We start from the raw sequence: 20645 nt of genomic DNA on the forward strand, positions 1-20645 counted from the left end.
TACTTCATATCTCTTTTGCCTGTAAAGGGTTAACAAGATCAGTGCGCCTGGCTGTCACCTGACCAGAGGACCAATCAGGGGACAGGATACTTTCAAATCTTGAGGGAGGGAAGTTCGTGTGTGTGCTGGTTAGTTTTTGGTGGTGGTTCTCTCTGGATTCTGAGAGTTCAGATGTGCAACCAGTTTCTCTCCATCTCTTTGATGCAGTCTCTTTTATATGTCCAGAATAGTGAGTACTAGGTAGATAAGCAAGTTAGGCTTATGTTTGTTTTTCTTTATTTGCAAATGTGTATTTGGCTGGAAGGAGTTCAATTTGTATTTTGCTGAAGGTTTTTATTTGTACTTGTATACTTAGGGTGGAGGGTATTCCAGTGTTTATAGCTGAAAGACCCTGTAACATATTCCATCTTAAATTTACAAAGTAATTTTTACTGTTTTTCCTACTTTAATTAAAAGCTTTTCTTGTTTAAGAACCTGATTGTTTTTTTATTCTGGTGAGACCCCAGGGGACTGGGTCTGGATCCACCAGGGAATTGGTGGGGAGAAAGGAGGGAAGGGGGAGAGGGAGGTTAATTTCTCTCTGTGTTAGGATTACTTTCTCTCTCAGGGAGAGTTTGGGAGGGGGAGAGAGAAGGAGGGGGAAGGTGAATTTTCCTCTCTGTTTTGAGATTCAGGGAGTTTGAATCACAGTGATCTTCCAGGGTAACCCAGGGAGGGGAAGTCTGGGAGAGGCAACGGTGAGGGAAAGGGTTTATTTTCCTTGTGTTAAGATCCAGAGGGTCTGGGTCTTGGGGGTCCCCGGGCAAGGTTTTGGGCAGACCATAGTGTACCAGGCACTGGAATTCCTGGTTGGTGGCAGTGCTACAAGTACTAAGCTGGTAATTGAGCTTAGAGGAATTCATGCTGGTACCCTATCTTTTGGACGCTAAGGTTCAGAGTGGGGAATTATACCATGACGCTCAGTTATTGCATCGGGTGAGTAGCCTCTTCTTCAAATTTTGAAGCACGTCTAGATTGTACATATACCTTCTCATGTTTAGAAGAGAAATGTCAGTCATTCCATCATGTGTAATCTGTTTGCTTGGCATTTTATTTACATTATAGTTTCCGTATATGTGAATCTAAAAAATCATGATTGAAGGATCCTGCTGGTGTATTATTGGGGGCAATAGGTGACCCAAAAGTGGAGGTAAAATTATAGTGAAACAAGCTTTCACCACAAAAGTTAAATATGTTGACCTTAAAAAAAAAAATACATGTTGCATTTGTTCCTTTCTTCCTTTCAAGATATTTCAGATCTTTACATCTGTTTTTTTAAGAATACTTTCAAAATTAAGTATTTAAATGCCCACAATGTTTTTGATTACACTTTTTTTTCATTTTTTTTTGTAGGAGCTTCTCCGAAATAAATATCTAGGTCCTAATCTCACGGAATCCTACTGTTGGCCACCAATAGCTCGTGGATGTGACTCAGTTGTCATTTCTCATCACGGAAATGATCCTCTCTTGTATATTCCACCAGTTCTTACATTTTTACAATCAGGAAGCTGCTACAAGTCACTGCCAACTAGGAATGGGGTAAGTAAAACAAAAATTGTTTATTTTACAAGACTGTTCCATTTTTTTCTAATTTAAAGTGTAAATGAGTTTCACTTGAAAATATGCTTACATTAGGAGTATGAAACCTAGGCAACTCAGGAATAATTTGTAATGCAAAGGCAGTTGAAATATGCCTCAAACTTTTATTTTTCCAAAAATTAGTAGATTCCATCTATGTAATGGGTCTAGACGCATCTGTGAGAGAGATTAAACAAGATGTATAAGATTATATCCCTGTCCAGCTCATTAACAACTTTTATAAAATGTTTTTCTTTATATTTCATTACATATTAACTGTATATATTCGTTCATAAGTTGAATTTTTTTAGTAAAAAGGAGAAGCACCAGAGAAGAAGGTTGGCTTATGCACGAGTATAGAGAAGGAGAGGTGAGACACAGCCCCTTCCCCCAACATAAGGAGCAAGGAGAGGCAGCACAGCCAGAAAGAAAGAGGCGGGGCCAGTATCTCTCTGCTTCTGGGCACACTGCTCTCCCCCAAGCCTCTGAAGCAGCTGCAGCTCGGGGGCTGGCAGGCTGCAGCTGTGCCGCTCGGCCCAGCCCCCCCAGAGCAGGCTGTGGCTGCACCGCTGGAACATGCTGTGGCTGTGTTGCCCAGCCCAGTCCAGCCCAGCCCAGCCCACTGGAACAAGCTGTGGCCGCGTTGCCTGGTCTGGCCCGCCAGAGCAGGCTGCGGCCATGCTGCCCAGCCTGCCAGACCTGCTCCAGCCACATCAGAACATCCTCTTCTGGCCCTCCCCAGATAAGGTGGGAAGGGATGGGATGGGGAGAGCGTGGTGGTCCTGGGCGAGGGGTGTCTTCATGTTACTTCCCGGACTCCCAGCTTCTCTCACCGAAAAAACTTCCTCACCAGTTGCTGTCCCGACCTGTCAGGGTAAGCAGCTGGCGCACTGGGACACTTAGTTTGTTTACCTCGAGCGTCCGCAGGCACAGAGGTAAATCTAAGTAAACAATTTCAGCCTGCCAGTGGTTTATCTTGATGGCCTGGGAGCCAAAGTTTGCTGACCCTTGAATTATAGGGTCGGTTTATGAATGGGTTATAAAAATTTTCCATTTTTACTTATCCATCTTGGGGGAGTCGGCTTATAAACGAACCGGCTTATGAGTGAATATATACAGTAAGTAAAAAGGTGATAACCCTAATATCCTGATGATATTCGTAGTTGGATAAAATATTTTAAGTATCTAAATTTCCCCTGCAGTTTCATTGGATGAGATATTCTTTGAAGTAGTGTCCATGTGGGTGCTCCATATCAGGTTTGCATGTGCTCCATGCACCTTTTGGTTATGCGCACCTAAAGTGGCGCATCCATAGGGAACACCTCTCAAAAGAATTACTATACAAAGTAAGTTACTTTCTTTCTTTCCCTGTGCTTACCTGTCGTGTAACTGTTGCTATATGCTGTTAAATGCTCCTAGATTTCACTCTAAAGGTATCTGAATTTCAGTGGTAGATTATAAATGCTGTCTGTACTTTGGGTATTTTGTATAGAGCGCTTTGGGATCCTTCAAGAAGGGTTTTTATGATTCTGAAAGGTTCTGCATTGCATTATTTAGATAGGTAATGTTGGTTCTCTGAGATGTACTGTGACTGTGCAGAAGAGATTCATTTCTGTTACGCCACTTCATTGATATGAAAAGGGCCAAACTTTCTAATGGTGACAGAAGTGGAAACACTATTTTAGAGCCTCACTGGGTCTGCTACTCACTGTTCAGGAATTAAATAGCTTATATGTAAAATGTAGTTGGGGAAGAGAGGGAAAGAAACCATCTGTGGGTAGCTCTTCTATATGGAGGGAGTGACTTTCTGAATGAACTGTGTGGTTGTGGACCCTCACAAGAAGGGTTAGTCCTCCATCACTTTCTTTTCATCTGATGGGAAATCTACATAAAAATATCACAGGGAATAAAGAGGAGCGAGGACCAACTGAGATCTCTTCTTTCTCCTTGTCTGGTGCTAATGTTAGTAGAATAGCTTAGCAAGGCAACCAGTTGGAAGTTTTTTCCCACATTCGCTAATTGCTGAAAACTGAGTTCCTGATTTTGCATGTTGATTGGTCATTTAGGGCCAAACTTCCAAAAAGTTGGGTGCATGGAAACATGCACACACAATTCAAGCCTATCACCTGCATGCACACAGGGGATAAGAGTTTTTTTAATATCTAAATATTACGTACATTTGCAGGGGATAACATTTCTTAAGTGTTTGGACAGAAGTTTGTGTTTGTAGGAATGAAGGATGCATTTTGGCCCATTTGAAAATCTGAGCTATGTGTAAAGTACAGTAGTCAAGTAACCATGATTTGACCATGCATATCTATTGCTTGTTGCTTGTTCTATGGAATTGTGCTTCCTGTTCTGCTCTAGTTACCCTTCCTCTAATCCTCTCTCTCTCTGGGACCTACGCTATCTGCGTGTAACAATTTGAGAAAACCTACTATACTGAAAAGCTTAATTTACAGATTTAGAAAAATCACTCGTATTGCAAATTTTATTCTTGCCTTACAAGATTTACTCCTGATCTTATATCCTCTAGCATTCTAAACTTTTCTAGTCCTAAACTGGGAAATTGTGTGAACGAATGTCTCTCGTTGTGTGTATATACAGCCAATAGCATTAATCGTATGTCCTGGGTGGAAGAAAGCACAACTTGTTTTTGAATTATTGGAAAAATATGGCAGATGCTCCAGGCCACTTCATCCAATGTTGATATTATTAGGACTGAATAAAGAAGAAGCCAAAAATGTGAAACTTCAACGAGGATGTAAGAATTTTTTACTGCTTATTTATGCTGTGAAATGATAGAGGTTAGCTTAAATTTGCAAAGTGTTTTTATGCTTCATGTTATGCAAGGCTGTGATTTTAAATGACAGTAATGACAATTTTTGACAAAGCATGTGTGGCTTTGGAATTCCATGAAGGTGATGGACTAGCGACACTTAGTAGAGCTTAATACTGGTGCAGTGAAAAATCCTCTTGCTGCTGTGCTAGTGTGTCTAAATCCTTACCTCTAACACCTTTGTTTAAGACCTCATTAAAGTGTATGGCGCTACTTCATGTGCTTCAGAGTCATAGGCAGGTGGTTTAAGTATCTTGCTGAATTGGGACATTAGTCCTACACCTCTCAAGCTTAGAGATTAGCAGTTTTTGTTGTTGTTTTGTGAGGCATAAAAATATCCACTGATGGGGGGGAAAAAATGAGATGATTATTTACCAGGCTTCATTCTGGGGCTTCAAATTTTTTTCTGCATAAAATGGGCAATAGCTGTTAATAAATCATGAACAGGCTACCTGCCCTAACTACTGATGTTAGACAGTTTGCATTGGGTATTACACTGGAGGTATGTTTTAAGGATTTGACGGCTGGAAAGGGCAGTAGGTATGCAGATGGATGTGAATAGGGCTGTCCATGCACTGGGGACAGCATGGAAGAAGATGTGAAGGCAGTAGTTGCAGATGTGCACCCCTACACTCATACTCATGACCATTGTCACTTTGAACGAATATCTCTAGATGTAGAAGGCTGTAGAAGTACCCACTTTACTACCTATCCCTTTATTCATTGTTGTTTGAATGAATTTAGGGTGTTTTTTGGCTTTTTGTTGAGGGTTGTTAGCTGAATTTAAAAAAATGCTGGTGGCTTTTTTGCTACAACGGAGAATAACAAACAGGAAACAAACTTTGAAACTTTATTTTTAAATGGCCTGTTTAGGCTTTCTGATCTCTTGTATCATGCATGCTATCTGAAGTACCTAATGAGTGAATTTAGGGCTTGACTGAGACAAACCTTTTGTTTCTCAACTGGTGGTAGGCTTGTGTGTTCAGTCTGAGTATTCTTTGTATCATAAATGTTTGTGTAACTATCAGTTTTGTTGAGTGATCATTATAATAGATTTGAATGTTGTGTTTACTTACTAATTCTTTGCAAATCTCAGCCTGTCTTTAGACTCTAGTGTAATACAACTGTGATTTTTTTCCCCCCATAAATATTGTTTTTTTAAAAAAATAGATTGACTATAACCAGATACAGAAGTACAGCTATGCAGCTACAACTGTTCACTTCATTTCTATTTTCCAAATTGTGAGACTTCCCTAAGCAGAGACTACTGTTTAGTCTACATAATGTGGTGATAATTTGTAGAAGTTGTGTATGTTTGGTTTTACCTCTTGGCTGGATCCACATCTCTGCTTAGTGAAAGTGAAGGGCATATGACCCTAAGCCATCTTCTTATCTCCCTCCTATCTTAGGGCTGCTCTGGACAGAAATAGTTCCTCTTCAAGTGGTTGCAGATGTGTATTCCACTCTGGTGTGTGTGCACCCAGCTCATTGAAGCCAGAGACCTTTGCTTAGCAGTACCCACAGGGGTGGTGCTCTGGCCCTCATAGCCCCCTCCCAGGAATATATATAGGGGTGGCTCCACCCCAAACCCCTTGCAGTTCATTTTTACCTCTCAGTTTTTCTGAGAGCCAACTATGACATTGTCTGTAAATAGTTAGCACTACCCTTGTAGTTAGTGGCTAATATTTACTTAAGGAATTATCCTGTTTGTTGTAGGGTTTTTTGCTAAGCCCTTACCAGGGTTTAAGCACTGTCCTTTGTGTGGGGTGGCTATTCCAAAAAGCCAGTGTGGTGGTGGTTGTGTGTAGGAGGAGAGCATATAAAGAGAAGTGCACCATTTGTTGCTCCATTAAGAAAAGGACTCAGATCACCCAGAGGTAATGTTTAAAATAATACCTCATGGAGCAGGCTGTGAGGCCAGTTTTGCCATCAGGGCCTTTTGTGGATTCCCAGGCCCATGAGTCTCCATAGCTGGTGTGTATCTCAAATAGGCTGCCAGATTCAGACTCTTCTCCTTGGAAAAGAAGAGAGTGGTCTCCTTCCTCTGAACCCTCAAGAATGAAAACTCATAACACTAGTTGGGCCCATTCTAGGGCTCAAAGAGACTCTTATTCCTCTTCTTCAGGAAGAGTGTGGGACACTGCCTGGTGTCTCAGATAGAACAGCATTGTTTGCCTGGTCTCCAATACTTAGGCAAAACCAGACCTGCACTGTATTGTCAACTCCTGTGCTGTCTGCTGAATGGCCTTTGAGTCCAGTATCAATGTCACTTTCAGCACCAACAGTCTCAACCCTGTTGGCCTATCAGGCAGCAGCTGACTTACTCTGTCTTTCCATCTCGGACACTTCACTGATTCAGGAATCCTCTTCTGGAATGGTACTCCGATAGTCCTGATGTGCCCTGGGTGGCTGCTTCAGGGAGACTTGCTAGAGAGGTGAACCTGGTCCCATCATTGGTACTGAGACATCCTTCTTCAGTGCCCACAACTTCACTAACCAGGATCTCAACATCTGTAGGACTGATTCAGCACCAACCCCCTTCTTGGTAACTGCTGTGACTCCAGCATCAGTCGTCTTCCACTACCAGCTATTGCTACAGCTTTGGGTTGCCAGTCAGTGATTGCGCTGCCTACAGTATTGCCTTGATGCATCACTGGACCTCAAACAGAGGTGCGACATTTGGTAGCCCCTGCAGATTTGGTCCCTTTGTTAACAGTAGGCTATTTCGGGCGTTCTTCATAGTCCATCTTGGGACCAGCTGTTGCTTCTTTGTCTTGTTCCAGGATTTGGTCTTGCAAATCCTCTAGACCTCCTATGAAGGGTTGTCAGTGGTACCAAGATTGATCAGAAACTAAGAGAGATTGGCTTGGTGCTTATTGGCCTCTGGTACAGTACTCATTTCCACATTGGCTACCTTGGCATTCATGGACCGCTGCATGTTTTTAAAGATCTCAGTTATATTCTAGACCAGGGTTCTCAATCTTTTTTTCTTTCTGAGCCCTTCCCCCACATGCTATAAAAACTCCAGGGCTCAGTGCGGGGTGGGAGGGGCATTGTGGCAGAGACCTTGGGCATAGATGTAGTTTAACTTCTATTTTTGGGGTGGGGGCAGGGGCCAGTGGGGCTCAAGCTAGCTTCATACGATGGGGTCCAGGGAGGGAACACTATCTCCACCCCCTGACTCACGTCAGCAGGCCACCCAGCCTGCCTGGGGTGTGTGTGTGTGTGTGTGGGGGGGTACAACCAAAAATTATAATTCAAAGAGGGGACTCAGCTCAAAAAGTTTGAAAACAGCTTAGGTTGCATGGAGGGGGTAGCTAGAGGCTGTGTGTAGATGGGGGTAGCTCAGAGTGCAGGGACTGGGGGTAGCTACAGGCTGTGTGTGGACAGAGGGATAGCTCAGGATGCAGAGAGAGGAGTGTTCAGGGCTGCGTGAAGGCAGGGAGATAGGTCAGGATGTATGGAAGGGGGTAGTTCAGGGTGTAGGGAGTGGGGTATTAAGGGTTGTATGCTGGGAGGGCTCCCCTGCTATCCTGATTCCCGGAGGGCTCTGCCAGCTACAGAGTCAGGTCCCGACACCTGGGAAGCTCTTACTGGCTGCTTCTGTGGGAGCAAAAGGGACTGGGAGCTGAGGAACAGCAGCAGCAGGAGACAATGGAACACTGTGGGTGCCTGCTCCATAGCACCAGCCAGATCAGCAGCTGCCTCACATTGGCCGGCTATGGCTTTCTGTCTCTGACCTGGGCAAGGAGAGAAGGAGGCTGGGTGCGGGGAGCTGACCCCTGGACACTGCGTTGTGTGAAAAAATGCTTTCTTTTGTTTGTTTTTAAACCTGCTGCCTATTAATTTCATTTAGTGACCTCTAGTTCTTGTGTTACGAGAAGTAAATAACACTTCTTTATTTACCTTCTCCACGCCAGTCATGATTTTACAGACCTCTATCATATCCCCCCTCGCCCCTTAGTAGTCTCTTTTCCAAGCTGATAAGTCCCAGTCTTATTAATCTCTCCTCATACGGAAGCTGTTCCATACCCCTAATAATTTTTGTTACCCTTTTCTCAACCTTTTCCAATTCCAGTGATTTTTTTTGAGATGGGGCAACCACATCTGCATGCAGTATTCAAGATGTGGGTGTACCATGGGTTTATACAGAGGCAATATGATGTTTTCTGATTTTCTATTTATCCCTTTCTTAATGATTCCCAATATTCTGGTTTGGTTTTTTTTTTTTGACTCTGCTGCACATTGTGTGGATGTTTTCAGAGAACTATCTAAAGTGACTCCCAAGATCTTTCTTGAATGGTGACAGCTAATTTAGATCCCATCATTTTATATGTATAGCTGGATTTATATTTTCCAATGTGCATTACTTTGCATTTATCAACATTGATTTTCATGTGCCATTTTGTTGCCCAGTCACCTGGTTTTGTGAGATCCCTTTGTAACTCTTCACAGTCTACTTTGGACTTAACTATCTTTAGTAGCTCAAGATGAGAGGTTCAAGCCAATATTGTCCTTCCTGAATTTCCAGCTCTGTAAGAGGAACAACTTTTTTGCTTCAGGATGAGGTTCTTGTTCCACCACCTCTGTCATCCTCCTCGCCAGATGACTCCACAGTCCCGGACTCCTCCTCCTTGATTCTGGAAAACTAATACTTATCAGGACCTTCTAAGGAGACGTTGGTAGCTTTGTGTATCCAAGCTGAGCTTGTCCAAGAGCACACTCATAAGTTGCTGAACATTCTGCAGCCTTCAGCCCTGGGAAAGTTAGCCTTCCTGGAAAATGAGACTCTTGGAACTAGTAAAGTCCCTGTGGCACATGCCGGTGTCTGTGCCAAAACACCAAAACATACTGACAAATGTTACTACATCCCCATGCAAGATTTTGAGTGTTTCTACTCTCACCCAGCTCCAATTTGCTTGTGGTGACTGTGACTAGTGAGCAGATTTATTAGGCAGATATGTCTATGCCTAAAGAGAAAGAGGCTAAAAACATTGACTTAGTGGGAAGCAAGGTGTACTCTACGTTATCTGTGCAGATGCTCATTGCTAATCAGCAGGCATTTATGTCTGAATATGACTTTGTAAATTGGAATGCATTGTCTCAATTTAGAGATAAATTACCTTAAGATGCCAGGGAAAAGTTCAAGGCTTTTGTGGCAGAGGGCTGTTTTGTGGGGAAAACATCACTGCAGTCAGTGTTTGCTGTGGCAGACACCTCATCCAGGGTTATGGCTTCAACTAAGACAATGAGGAGGGCTTCTTACCTGTAGAACTCAGGCATTGATCTGTATGTGCAACTGACCATAGTGGACTTATCATTTGACAGGCAGTCTTTGTTTTCAGAAAAGACAGATGAGACATTATGTTCTTTTAAGGATTCCAGGGCCATGTCACATCCTTAGGGGTTTATACCCCAGCAGTAAAAATATATCATTATGGGCGTCTGCAACAAGAATATGTCCGTCCATGCTCAAAGCAGTATTTTAAACACCCTTCTTAGACTGAAGGCAACACGACTTCTCCAAGAGAAAACATAAGTTGACAGGAGAAGGCCTTTTGGTGTGGGCTTTAACCAGCCAGCTTGTCCTTCATCTGGCAAGCAGTCACATTGACTCTCCCTTCCCTGTGGGGACAGGCTGTCCCCACATCCACAGCATTTGGGACTGAATAACCTCAGACAATTGGTCCTAAGCACTGTGTGATTGGGTTATACCATTCAATTCCTATCCATGCATCCCAGTTCTTTTCTGGGACTCCTCTCATGAGTCACTGCTCCTTCAGCACGCTCAGACTCTATGTTCATTGAGAACTGTAGGGGAGGTCTCTGCTGCAGGATCAGGGAAAGGGGCTCCCATGATCCCCCATGTCCGTGAGAGGGATGAGGCCTATTCTTGCTCTTTGTGGTCTCAACAAATTCATCAAATGCATGGTTATCTTGGGCCTTGAATCGCAGCGACTGGTTTGGTACCATCAATCTCCAGGACATCATCTTCTAGGTGGCTATCCTCTTAAGCCACAGGAAGTGAACAGGAAGCCACAGGAAGTCAACATTATCAGTATACAGCTCTTCTCTTTGGCCTGTCTTTGGCCATATGCATCTTGAACAAATACATGATAGTGGTACCAATCTATCTCCAGTGGAAAGAGATTCCAATCTTCCTGTACATGGACAATTGGCTGGTGAGAGACAGATCTGAACAAGTAGTTCTCAGTCACTTGCATATCACACTGCACCTCTTCAAACAGCTAGAGTTGATTTTGAACAAAACAAAGTCAATGTTGATTCCAGCTCAGAAAATAGAGTACATTGGGGTTCTACTAGACTCTACAAATTTGAGGGCCTTTCTCCCATGCAAGTGATTTTAGATAGTTAGTTTGTTTTTTGTCTGGCTCTCAAATCTCATCCTTTGACCATGGTCCATGTGTACCTCAGGTTATGGCCACATGCACTTACGTGGTCCAGCGTTCAAGATTACATCTTTGTCTCCTGCAGTGATAGTTGAGATGATGTACCACTCAATTGCCAATCATTGGACAGGCTTGTCTGAGTACCTCCCAAGACACTGGAGTCTCTACACTGGTGGGCAGAAAAGAGCAATTTCATGGCGTTCTCTTTGCCTATCTTCTGCCAACCAGGAGTGTAGTCATTGATGCCGCCGCAATAGGGTGTGGAGCATATCTAGGGACATTAAAGATTCAGGGTTTGTGGTTGGAACAAGAGGTTGCTTCTCACATCAACATACTAGAGTTTTGTGCTATTTTCAGTTCCTGCCGAGCCTGTCGGGATTAGATTGGGGAGCCAGCAGTACACATTCTTACAAATAATATCACTGCAATGTATAACGTGAAGAAACAAGGAGGAGCCTTCTCCAGCCAGCTTTGGCAGGAGTTAATGAAGCCTTGCTCTTTTTGCCTCAAGGAAGATGTGCACAGCCTCTCACTTACCAGAGTCTCAGAACTAGTTGGTGGATGATCTGAGTAGGGCCATGAGAGATTTCTGAAGAACAGCATGGTCAGGAAATGGGGCATCCTATTTGTTGCAAATGACTTGACCATCAGAAGTAATGGCAGTTCTGTTTTCAACCAGGATTCAGTCCAGAGGTGTTAACCATTGCTTTCCATCTGAATTGGGGATGTCTATATCAATAGAATTTTCTTCCTATTCCCCCTCATCCCTCAGATTATCCTCAGAATGAAGCTGAACTATGTCAAACTGATTCTCATTGTGCTGGTTTGGTCAAAATGACATTAGTCTCTGACCTTCTCAGCCAGTCTGTTTTGACCTCTCAAATCTCTTCCTATCCCTCCTGAACTACTGACTCAGCACCATAGCCAGATTGATCATTGTTGAATGTACAATCTTCACTTTATGGCATGGATGATATGTGGCTACATGATTAGAAAGGGCAATGCTAGGAAGCAGTTCAGAAGTTCCTGCTAATTAGTAGAAGATAATCTACTAGGGTGATCTATTTGGCCAAGTGGAAATGTTTTCGGTCTAGTCGATATCTAAAGGAATTCAACTGATGTTAGCTAATGTTCAGGACATGGTGGATTTGTTAAATTTGAAATTCTTGGGTTTGGCTCTTAGTGACTGTGATCTCAGTGTTCCAAGGGAGGTCAGTGTTCTCAAACTCCCATGGTAGTGAAATTTCTCAGGTAGATTGTCTGCCTGTTTCCATCTATAAAGAAAGTGGTCCAATTGTGGAACCTTAATACTGTGCTGACTGACCTCAGAGGTCCTCCTTTTGAGCCAATACCAACTTGCTCTTTGTCTCTGCTTTTCCAGCAAAATGCCTTTCTCATTACTGTAACTTTTGAAAGGAGAGTTAGCAAAATGTAAGCACTTTTGGCGGGGCCGCCATGTACACAGTTCTTCAGAGGCAAAGTGACCTTGAGGCCACATCTGAAGTTTTTGTCCAAAGTACTTCTGCAGTTTCACTTTAACCAAGTTATTACCTGTATTCTTTCGTAAGTCACACTTGAATGCAGGTGAACAGCAGCTTCATATGTTGGATGTGAGAGGATACTTGGTGGTCTATCTGGAAAGAACTATATCATTTAGTTTCTTACCTTGGCTTTTAGTCTCTTACTAGCATCGAATGAAAGGTCAGACGGTGTCTGACATGATTTCCAGATGGATTACTTTCTGCGTTACCACGGCTTATGAAGTGGCTCAAATTACTCTCCCATAGACTTTATGGGCTCATTCCACAAGGGTTCAAGCAACACTGATAGCTTTCTTCAGCAATATTTCAATTGTGGACATTTGCAGGGCTGCTACATAATTTTCCATGAATATGTTTGCCAAACATTATGTGATGACCATGCCATCTAGGTTAGATGCAAATCTGGGGAAGTCAGTTCTGCAGACATTGTTCAAATAGACTCTGAGCCCCACTTTCTAACACTACTGCTTGTGATTCACCTGAGTGGAATATACATCTACAACCACTTAGAATAAAAAACAGTTACTTACTGGTACTGTTACTGTTTTTTGAGATGTGGGTGGAAATGTGTATTTCACAACCCACCCTTTCTTCCTTCTACATCAGAATTTCCAGCCGTAGGTCCGATGTGAAGGTAGTAAGGAGGGTCGGGGCAGCACCCCCTATATATAATCATGGGAAGGGCTACTCAGGCCAGTGGGCATGAGCATTGCTTTGATGGATACTGCTAAGTAAAGTTCTCCGGCTTTGATTCACTGGACACAGCTAAGTGGAATACGTGTCTGCATCCATGTCTCAAAGAACACTAACAGCTCAGGTATACGTACGTAACTCTTTTTTTCCCAGCATACTGCTCTTAGTTACTTCAGTTGTTGTATTCTCACTACATCCTTCCCATCCCTCCGTTCCTGACATGCACCTGAGGTTGAGAGAGGGAGTGGGTGGCATAGGGTCACTTATTGTGGCTTTATATCACCCAAGAATTGCCCTTCAGCAGGGGGCAGCCCTTTAGGACAGCCATTTTGTCCTGCCAGACCAGGAGCCAAAGATTGAGACCAGGGACTGTATAAAAATGGTTTGAAAAGATTAATGATTGCTATTAATTTCAAACAAAATGGCCCAATTGTATGATTAGAGTAATGTTTTAATTGTATTAACGTAGTATTTTTGAAAATAGAAAACATTACAAATCAGTGATGAATGTTAACTCTTTTTTCTTCTGAAATGTAGGTGAAGTGATTGTAACTACACCATACAGCCTTTTGAGACTGCTTGAACACCATAGCTTATTATTTCTTAGACTTTGTCATCTTGTTTTTGATGAGGTTGATAATTTGTTCTCTGAAGCTAGCAAACAAGTGAGTATGGTATACATTCAGATAATACACTACTTCAGTAATATGTAACTTGAAAGCCTTTAAAGGAGGTGGAGAACAGTGTATAAATATGAAATTTGTATAAAAACAAAAATTCTATCCCATGATGTAATGCCTAAGTGTGGTGTGAATTTTAAAAAAACAAACCAACCCTGAATGTGAAGACATATTACATGGTTTAAAAGAAAGAAACAAAACCCAAACTGCTTTTGCTGCTAAATCTCCATCAATTTTGAACAATGGGTTTCTTTTTCAGATAAAGTAAACACTGACATGAGTTTCTCCCCACACCTCTCTCCCTTCTCTCTCCCTTCCACCTTATTCTGGCTATTCCTCACTACTCTCAGAAGAGTTATGGGAGACCCTCCACTCCTCCAAAGATCAGCTCCTTTTTCAGTGTGGTGACTACTGCCTCTGAAGAATAGAAAAGAAAATACCTAATTTATGGGACTAGCATGATGTCATCTTCTTAAGTAGACTACTTTCACTCCTGCTACAAGGACCCCTCTCCCCAGTAATTGTTCCATTGAGGTCTTTTCTTTGGATTATAACTGGCAGACCCCTCAGTCTTCATGGCATGCGAGGCAGAAATGAGTTCAACCAGACATTACCACATACCAAATTAAGGCGGTCCAAAATCTCTGTTAGGAAACCTAAACATTTTTTTGTCTTTTGAAAAACATATGACATCATGCTAGTCCCTGGCTTCTGCTCCCTTTTAGAATTCCAGTTTCAGGACTTAATTGTTGTCTTACACCTCTCAACTTTCTCCCACTCAAGTATCCTCCAAAAAAGTACAAGGATCTGTCGGCTAAGGGTAGACAAAGGCTAGCTAGCTATCAGGAACTTAATGGTGCAAAACTCAAGAGTCTTCTAGCTTAATTATTTCCTAGAAACAGGCCCTTACACCCAGTCAATATGCATGGGTTTTTTTTCCCAGGGGGAGTATTGTTGTCCAAGCAGAAGAACCTTTTTAACTTCCTATGAGTGGACGTTAAGGTTAAGTTTTTCTTTGGAACTGGCAATATTGGACATTGTTCTTGCTCAACAAAGCAGGATCCCCAGAAAGAGACTCTTACAGGGTGTGAGTCTATCTTTGTATTGAGGGAATTATGGAGTTCTCGTAGTACCCAGATGCTAATCTCTCTTTAAGGATAAGTTACCAGAAAGTGCTATGAGGCCAGGAGGTCATTTCCCTGCTTAGGTCCTGCGGTGACTGAGGCTTCTTTAGTCAGAAGTTTTCAATGTAAGTGGAAGGCAGTGTATCTTTAAAAGGTCTCTGTGACAGAAAGATGGTAGAGAGGTTCAAGAAAGAAAATAGCTTTAAGTGCATCGTAGCCAATTCTTGAGTTTTCTGCACATAGACTTCTTGGGTACCTAATTACAAATGTGCAAGCAAAGTATCTTTAGTGGGTTCCGTGTATCAACGACAATTGGGATTGCCTTTGCCTACTATTAAAATTGTTCTATATATTTGTAAACTTCATAAGTTTGTCATTTAAAAATACCATCACATAATTCCCACTTTTGTTTGGGATCTTAATGTGTGACATGTTAGAACTTTCTAGCACTTAACTTTCTGGTCTTCGGAAGTACTGTCTCTTGGACATGAACTTCCCTTCATTTTCTATTCAAACTGCCACTGCTGGCAGTGAACTGACTTGGGCATCATTGTGGACAGCTCAGTCAATTGATGTAGTTGAAGAAAGCAAAGAAAGTGTTAGGATCCATAGGGAAGTGGATGGAGGATATTAAAAGTTATAATGCCAGGTATGGCCTCAGAATATTGTGTGCAGTATTGGATACCTCATCTCAAAAAAGATATTGCCTCAATATGTGGTTGGGAAGAAGGTATGCTGCCCTTGAATTTTCCTGATTCTGAGATGTCACCAGCATTACGTTATTGTTCTGTACTGCCAGAGTGGAGGATAGACTTTTTTCCCTGAGTATCTTTATAATTCTAATAAAATGTTGACAAATCTTGGCTACTCAGAAGCATTTTTTCCCACTCACAGCATCATAGTCTTGATGGAAATTGGGAGTGGTAACACTTGAGGGTATTTCACCCGTTTTTTACACGGTAGCATCATACTTGTTTCATGTAGTGAATTGTATTGGAATGTCTCTGCACCAGTTTAAATGTCAAAGTTAGTCAAGTGAAAGTGAAGGGTCCCAAGCTGTCTCTGCTCCCTAAAAAAGCATTGAATTATATGGACATGCTTTTTCCCCTGTCTCAAATTCCAGGTTAGTTCAGCACTGGCTTGTTTTGTCTCCTGTGCAGGTTGTTTTCCTGTGGTAGCAGCATGCCACAAGCTCACCTTACTTCACTACTGTTATATTGCATATGCATTCTCTTGTCTAGCCTCTGGGTGGCTCCCTCCACCTTGCTAATTACTTGTACATGTCCGCTATTAACTGTCTCCCTACTAGAACCTCTATGTTTGCTGACCCATGTCTTTGGGTTTTTCGGATCCTTCTGGAGTGTCACTTGCCAGTCTTTCCTGGCCTCCCCAGACACCAATAGCTCCTTCTCTCAGGGTCATCCTCTTCTCAGTAGCTTTCTCTGAAGGAAGCCTCTTATGGTCTTTTTTTTTTTTTTTTTTTTTTTTGTTCATCTAAGGAGGACCCTACGAGATGCTTCCCTGGACAGCTCTTTATAACTTCTTCTCTAGACCATCAGAGAGCCAGATTCCTACCATGATGTAGATACTTACCACTGTTGCTAAACATTATCTGGCAGTCCTGGGGAGGTGACATGAAGACTTTTCTTCAATGAGCAATAGCTTTTTTATTAACAGGGTTTTAGAAGGTGTCTCAAGGATAGGCTGTTTAGCAGAGCCACACTGGTTCTTTCCCATTTTTGAAGCTATCATTTTTGTTCTTTTTGAAGCAGACCTTTTATTGACAGTTGCTTCTTCAGTGGGATTTGTCTTAAGTTTGGATATGCCATTCTTTTGAGTCCTTGGGAGATGTATTTCTTTAATTTTAAAGAAACACCAACTTGAAGTCTAATCAGTTTCATCAAATGAATTTGGAATAATTTCACATTTCTGAACCCCTTGCCAACTTTCATGACACTTGCATTTTTAAGATGGTTTTTCTCTGCCTTTTTTCATTGTGAAAGACCCATATAAACTTGAGGAGAAATGTTGAAACTGGTTATCTATAAAGAGCTGTCAGATGTACAAATAAATTGGAGAGAAATATTTTTTTTTAATATCTCAGTTATGCTAATTTGTACTGGTAACAAAAGTAGGTAATTTTTTCATGTAGAATTGTAATTTTTAAATTTTCAGTAACAATCTATTCTTAAACACTAATATCGCCTCCCCCCCCCTTAGATGAGACATTTTTAAGCATGCATACTTGTTTGTATTTAGTCAATCCTTGTTCTTCCTATATTATACCCTGAATGGAGTATGTTTTCTCCTAGCCTTTTTTTTTCATTTCGTGGATATTAAATAAGCACTTGCTTTTGTCCTGATTCATGTGAGAGTTTTTAGACAGCGCAGTTGTATTTTTGGATGGAAGCAGCAAAGATAAAACAGCCCCCAAAACTTTAATTGGCCTTTCACTTAAACTATATTCTATAGGTATGTGAGCAGGCTGGTTGTCTGCAGCCAAAAGTTCGTAAGGTGTTATTCAACTATAAAGTGTCTTAGCTTTATGAAAGTGACAGGCTAATACATGAGCACTAGAGACTTGCAAAGAGTAGGTTCATCTCTCCCCACAGATTTTTGTCTGTTAGTAATAGTTTGTCCTGTAATAGAAAAAGGAATCCTTTGATGACAAGAGTCTCCAAGTGGCTCACTAAGTAAACCTTCCACTTAGCTTACTGTTTGCTACATCTGTTACCTGTATTGATTATGGGCTTGTGTACACAGTGTATTAGTCTGCACCAGAGGGAGTGTAAATTAGAGTGCTCACTAGCGTGTTGCACGCTAACTGTTCCGTGTGGACTCTGCTGATGTACACTGAAAGTCCCCCCTAGTGAGTGCTAATGTAGTCTCAACACATACTAGGAAACTTTTTGTGTATGCCACCAGGGTCTACAGGGGACAGTTAATGCACGACATGCTAGTTGCATACTAGAATTTACATCCCGCTGGTGTGAACTAAAGCATTGTGTAAACAAGCCCTATTCCTGTTTATAGGCTGAGAGAAGATGGACTTATTACCAGGCAGAATTATTCACTGGTAATATTTTGTCTTTTTTTACTCTCTTCTCACATACTGAATATCCACTTTCCTCTCTGTTTCAAGATGATGCTTGACCCAGTATTTGTACTATAAAAAAATAGATACTTCCAAAGCAAGAAGGGCTAACAGGGAAGAGGTGTATGGGTGCTTATATATGAATAGCAATTCTTTTGCTTTCTTGCTGGATCAGTGCTGCTTTCACTGACTTTTTCTGATCATAGAATAGAACAAAAGAAAAATTGCCAAAAAGAAATTCATACTCCTGTTTTATAGATATTTATTATATTAGAATATTACAAGAAAACAATTACTATTGAAGAACGGGAATCGGCACCACATCAAATTGTTGCTGTTGGAAGTCATTGGAGTAAACACATAGAACATTTAACAAAACAGTTCATGAATGATCCTTACATTGTGATAACAGCTATGGAAGAAGCTTCCATATATGGAAATGTGCAACAGGTAAAAACCCAGAGATTATGCTGTTCTTCCAAGTTGAAGTGGGATTCTTTAATTTATATTTAGTGGCAGTTTGCATTACACTGGCAGGTTATGTGCGCACATGTATCTGTTTTTGTTTGATCAAAAATAAGATTCCATTTTATAGTTTTACCATAGTAGGATGTAGAAAAGATAACAAGGGAAGCTTATTTTAGAAATGCTAACAAAAGAAAACTTCAGAATATATGCAAAAACGTGTATGTTCAGTGTTTAATTTGAGATTTTAATAGTACAAAGTCTGTAGATGGATTGCTGAAAATTTCTACAGTTGTGCTTTCTAGGGGCTACGCTCTACAGATAAGGTCTTTCATTATGATTTATGACTTACAAGTTTCAGTTAGGATAACTTTTATTCTGATAGCCCAGGGGTGGCCAACCTGAGCTTGAGAAGGAACCAGAATTTACCAATGTATATTGCCAGAGAGCCACAGTTATGTCAGTAGCCTCCCATCAGCTTCCCCCACCCCGCTCCCAGTGCCTCCTACCCGCCGATCAGCACCTCTCCCTCCCCTACCTGCACCTCCCAATCAGCTGTTTCGTGGCATGCAGGAGTTTCAGGGATGAGAGGACAGAAGAGAGAAGCAAGGGCACTGCTGGCTCAGGGGAGGGGGTAGAAAAAGGTGGAGTAGGGGCAGGGCCTTTGGCACAGCCAGAGGTTGAGCAGTGAACACCCTTCCCCCCCTCGGCACATTGGAAAGTTGGTGCCTGTAGCTCCAGCCCCGTAGACAGTGCCTATACAAGGAGCTGCATATTAACTTCTGAAGAGCCGCATGTAGCTCCGGAGCCACAGGTTGGCCACCCCTGTTCTAGCCTAAATTCCCCCTGCACTTTCAGTTGTATGTAATATTCACTGTAATATTTTCTAACTTTTTGTTTGGTGTTCTGTTTTTTTTATTTAGATATGACTCATGGGAGAGGAAATGCCTATCCAGAGCTCTAGACACTCTTACTGTATTTTTAAAAATATGTTATCAGCTTCCCCCGACACAAATAACCAACAGTGACATTAAATCAAACAATATCTCACGATATTTAGTAGGGCTGTCAGTTGATTAGCGATTACAAAAATTAATCACGATTAATCGCAGTTTTAACCGCACAGTTAAACAAGAGAATACCAATTTAAATTTACTAAATATTTTGGATGTTTTCCTACATTTTCATATATATTCTATTGTAATTTAAATCAAAGTATATATTATTTTTTATTACAAATATTTGCACTGTAAAAACAATAAATCTTATTTTTCAATTCACCTCATACAAGTACTGTAGTGCAATCTCTGTCTTGAAAGTGTAACTTAGAAATGTATATTATTTTGGTTACATAACTGCACTCAAAAAAACAAAACAGTGTAAATCTTTAGAGCGTACAAGTCCACTCAGTCCTATTTCTTTCTCTGCCAATTGCTAAGACAAACAAGTTTGTTTACATTTACAGAAGATAATACTGCCGCCTTCTTCTTTACAATGTCATCAGAAAGTGAGAACAGGCGTTTGTATGGTACTTTTATGGCCAGCATTACAAAGTATTTACGTGCCAGATATGCTAAACATTCATATGCCCCTTCATGCTTTGGCCACCATTCCAGAGGAAATGCTCTATGCTGATGATGCTCGTGTTTAAAAAAAAAAAAAAAAAAAAAAAAAGGGTTAATTAAATTTGTGACTTTACTCCTTGGGGGTGAATTGTATGTCTCCTGCTCTGTTTTACCTGCATTTTGCCATATATTTCATGTTTTATAGCAGTCTCAGATGATGACTCAGCACTTTTTTCATTTTAAGAACTTTCACTGCAGATTTGACAAACACAAAGAAGGTACCAGTGTGAGACTTCTAAAGATAGGTACAGCAGTTGACCCAAGATTTAAGAATCTGAAGTGCTTCCAAAATCTGAGAGGGACTAGGTATGGAGCATGCTTTCAGAAGTCTTAAAAGAACAACACTCTGGTGCAGAAACTACAGAACTTGAACCACCAAAAAAGAAAGTCAGCCTTCTGCAGGTGGCATCTGACTCAAATAATGAAAATGAACATGCGTCAGTCTGCACTGCTTTGGATTGTTATCAAGCAGAACCCATCATCAGCATGGATGCATGTCCCCTGGAATGGTGGTTGAAGTGAAGGGGACATATGAATCTTTAGCGCATCTGCACATA

The 20645-nt window shown here is 41.5% G+C and overlaps 1 protein-coding gene across 1 annotated transcript in view; it reads left to right on the forward strand.

Moving 5' to 3' along the window:
• Nucleotides 1–20645, forward strand: part of TDRD12 (tudor domain containing 12) — a 164081-nt gene that overhangs the window by 34075 nt on the left and 109361 nt on the right. The window contains exons 14-17 of the mRNA XM_075073652.1: nucleotides 1393–1578; nucleotides 4225–4381; nucleotides 13638–13765; nucleotides 18257–18448. Coding sequence (XP_074929753.1) covers nucleotides 1393–1578; nucleotides 4225–4381; nucleotides 13638–13765; nucleotides 18257–18448 — 663 coding nt within the window. The remainder of the gene's footprint in view (nucleotides 1–1392; nucleotides 1579–4224; nucleotides 4382–13637; nucleotides 13766–18256; nucleotides 18449–20645) is intronic.

This window comes from Chelonoidis abingdonii, chromosome 19 (assembly GCF_003597395.2).
Source record: "Chelonoidis abingdonii isolate Lonesome George chromosome 19, CheloAbing_2.0, whole genome shotgun sequence".
Lineage (NCBI taxonomy): Eukaryota > Metazoa > Chordata > Testudines > Testudinidae > Chelonoidis > Chelonoidis abingdonii.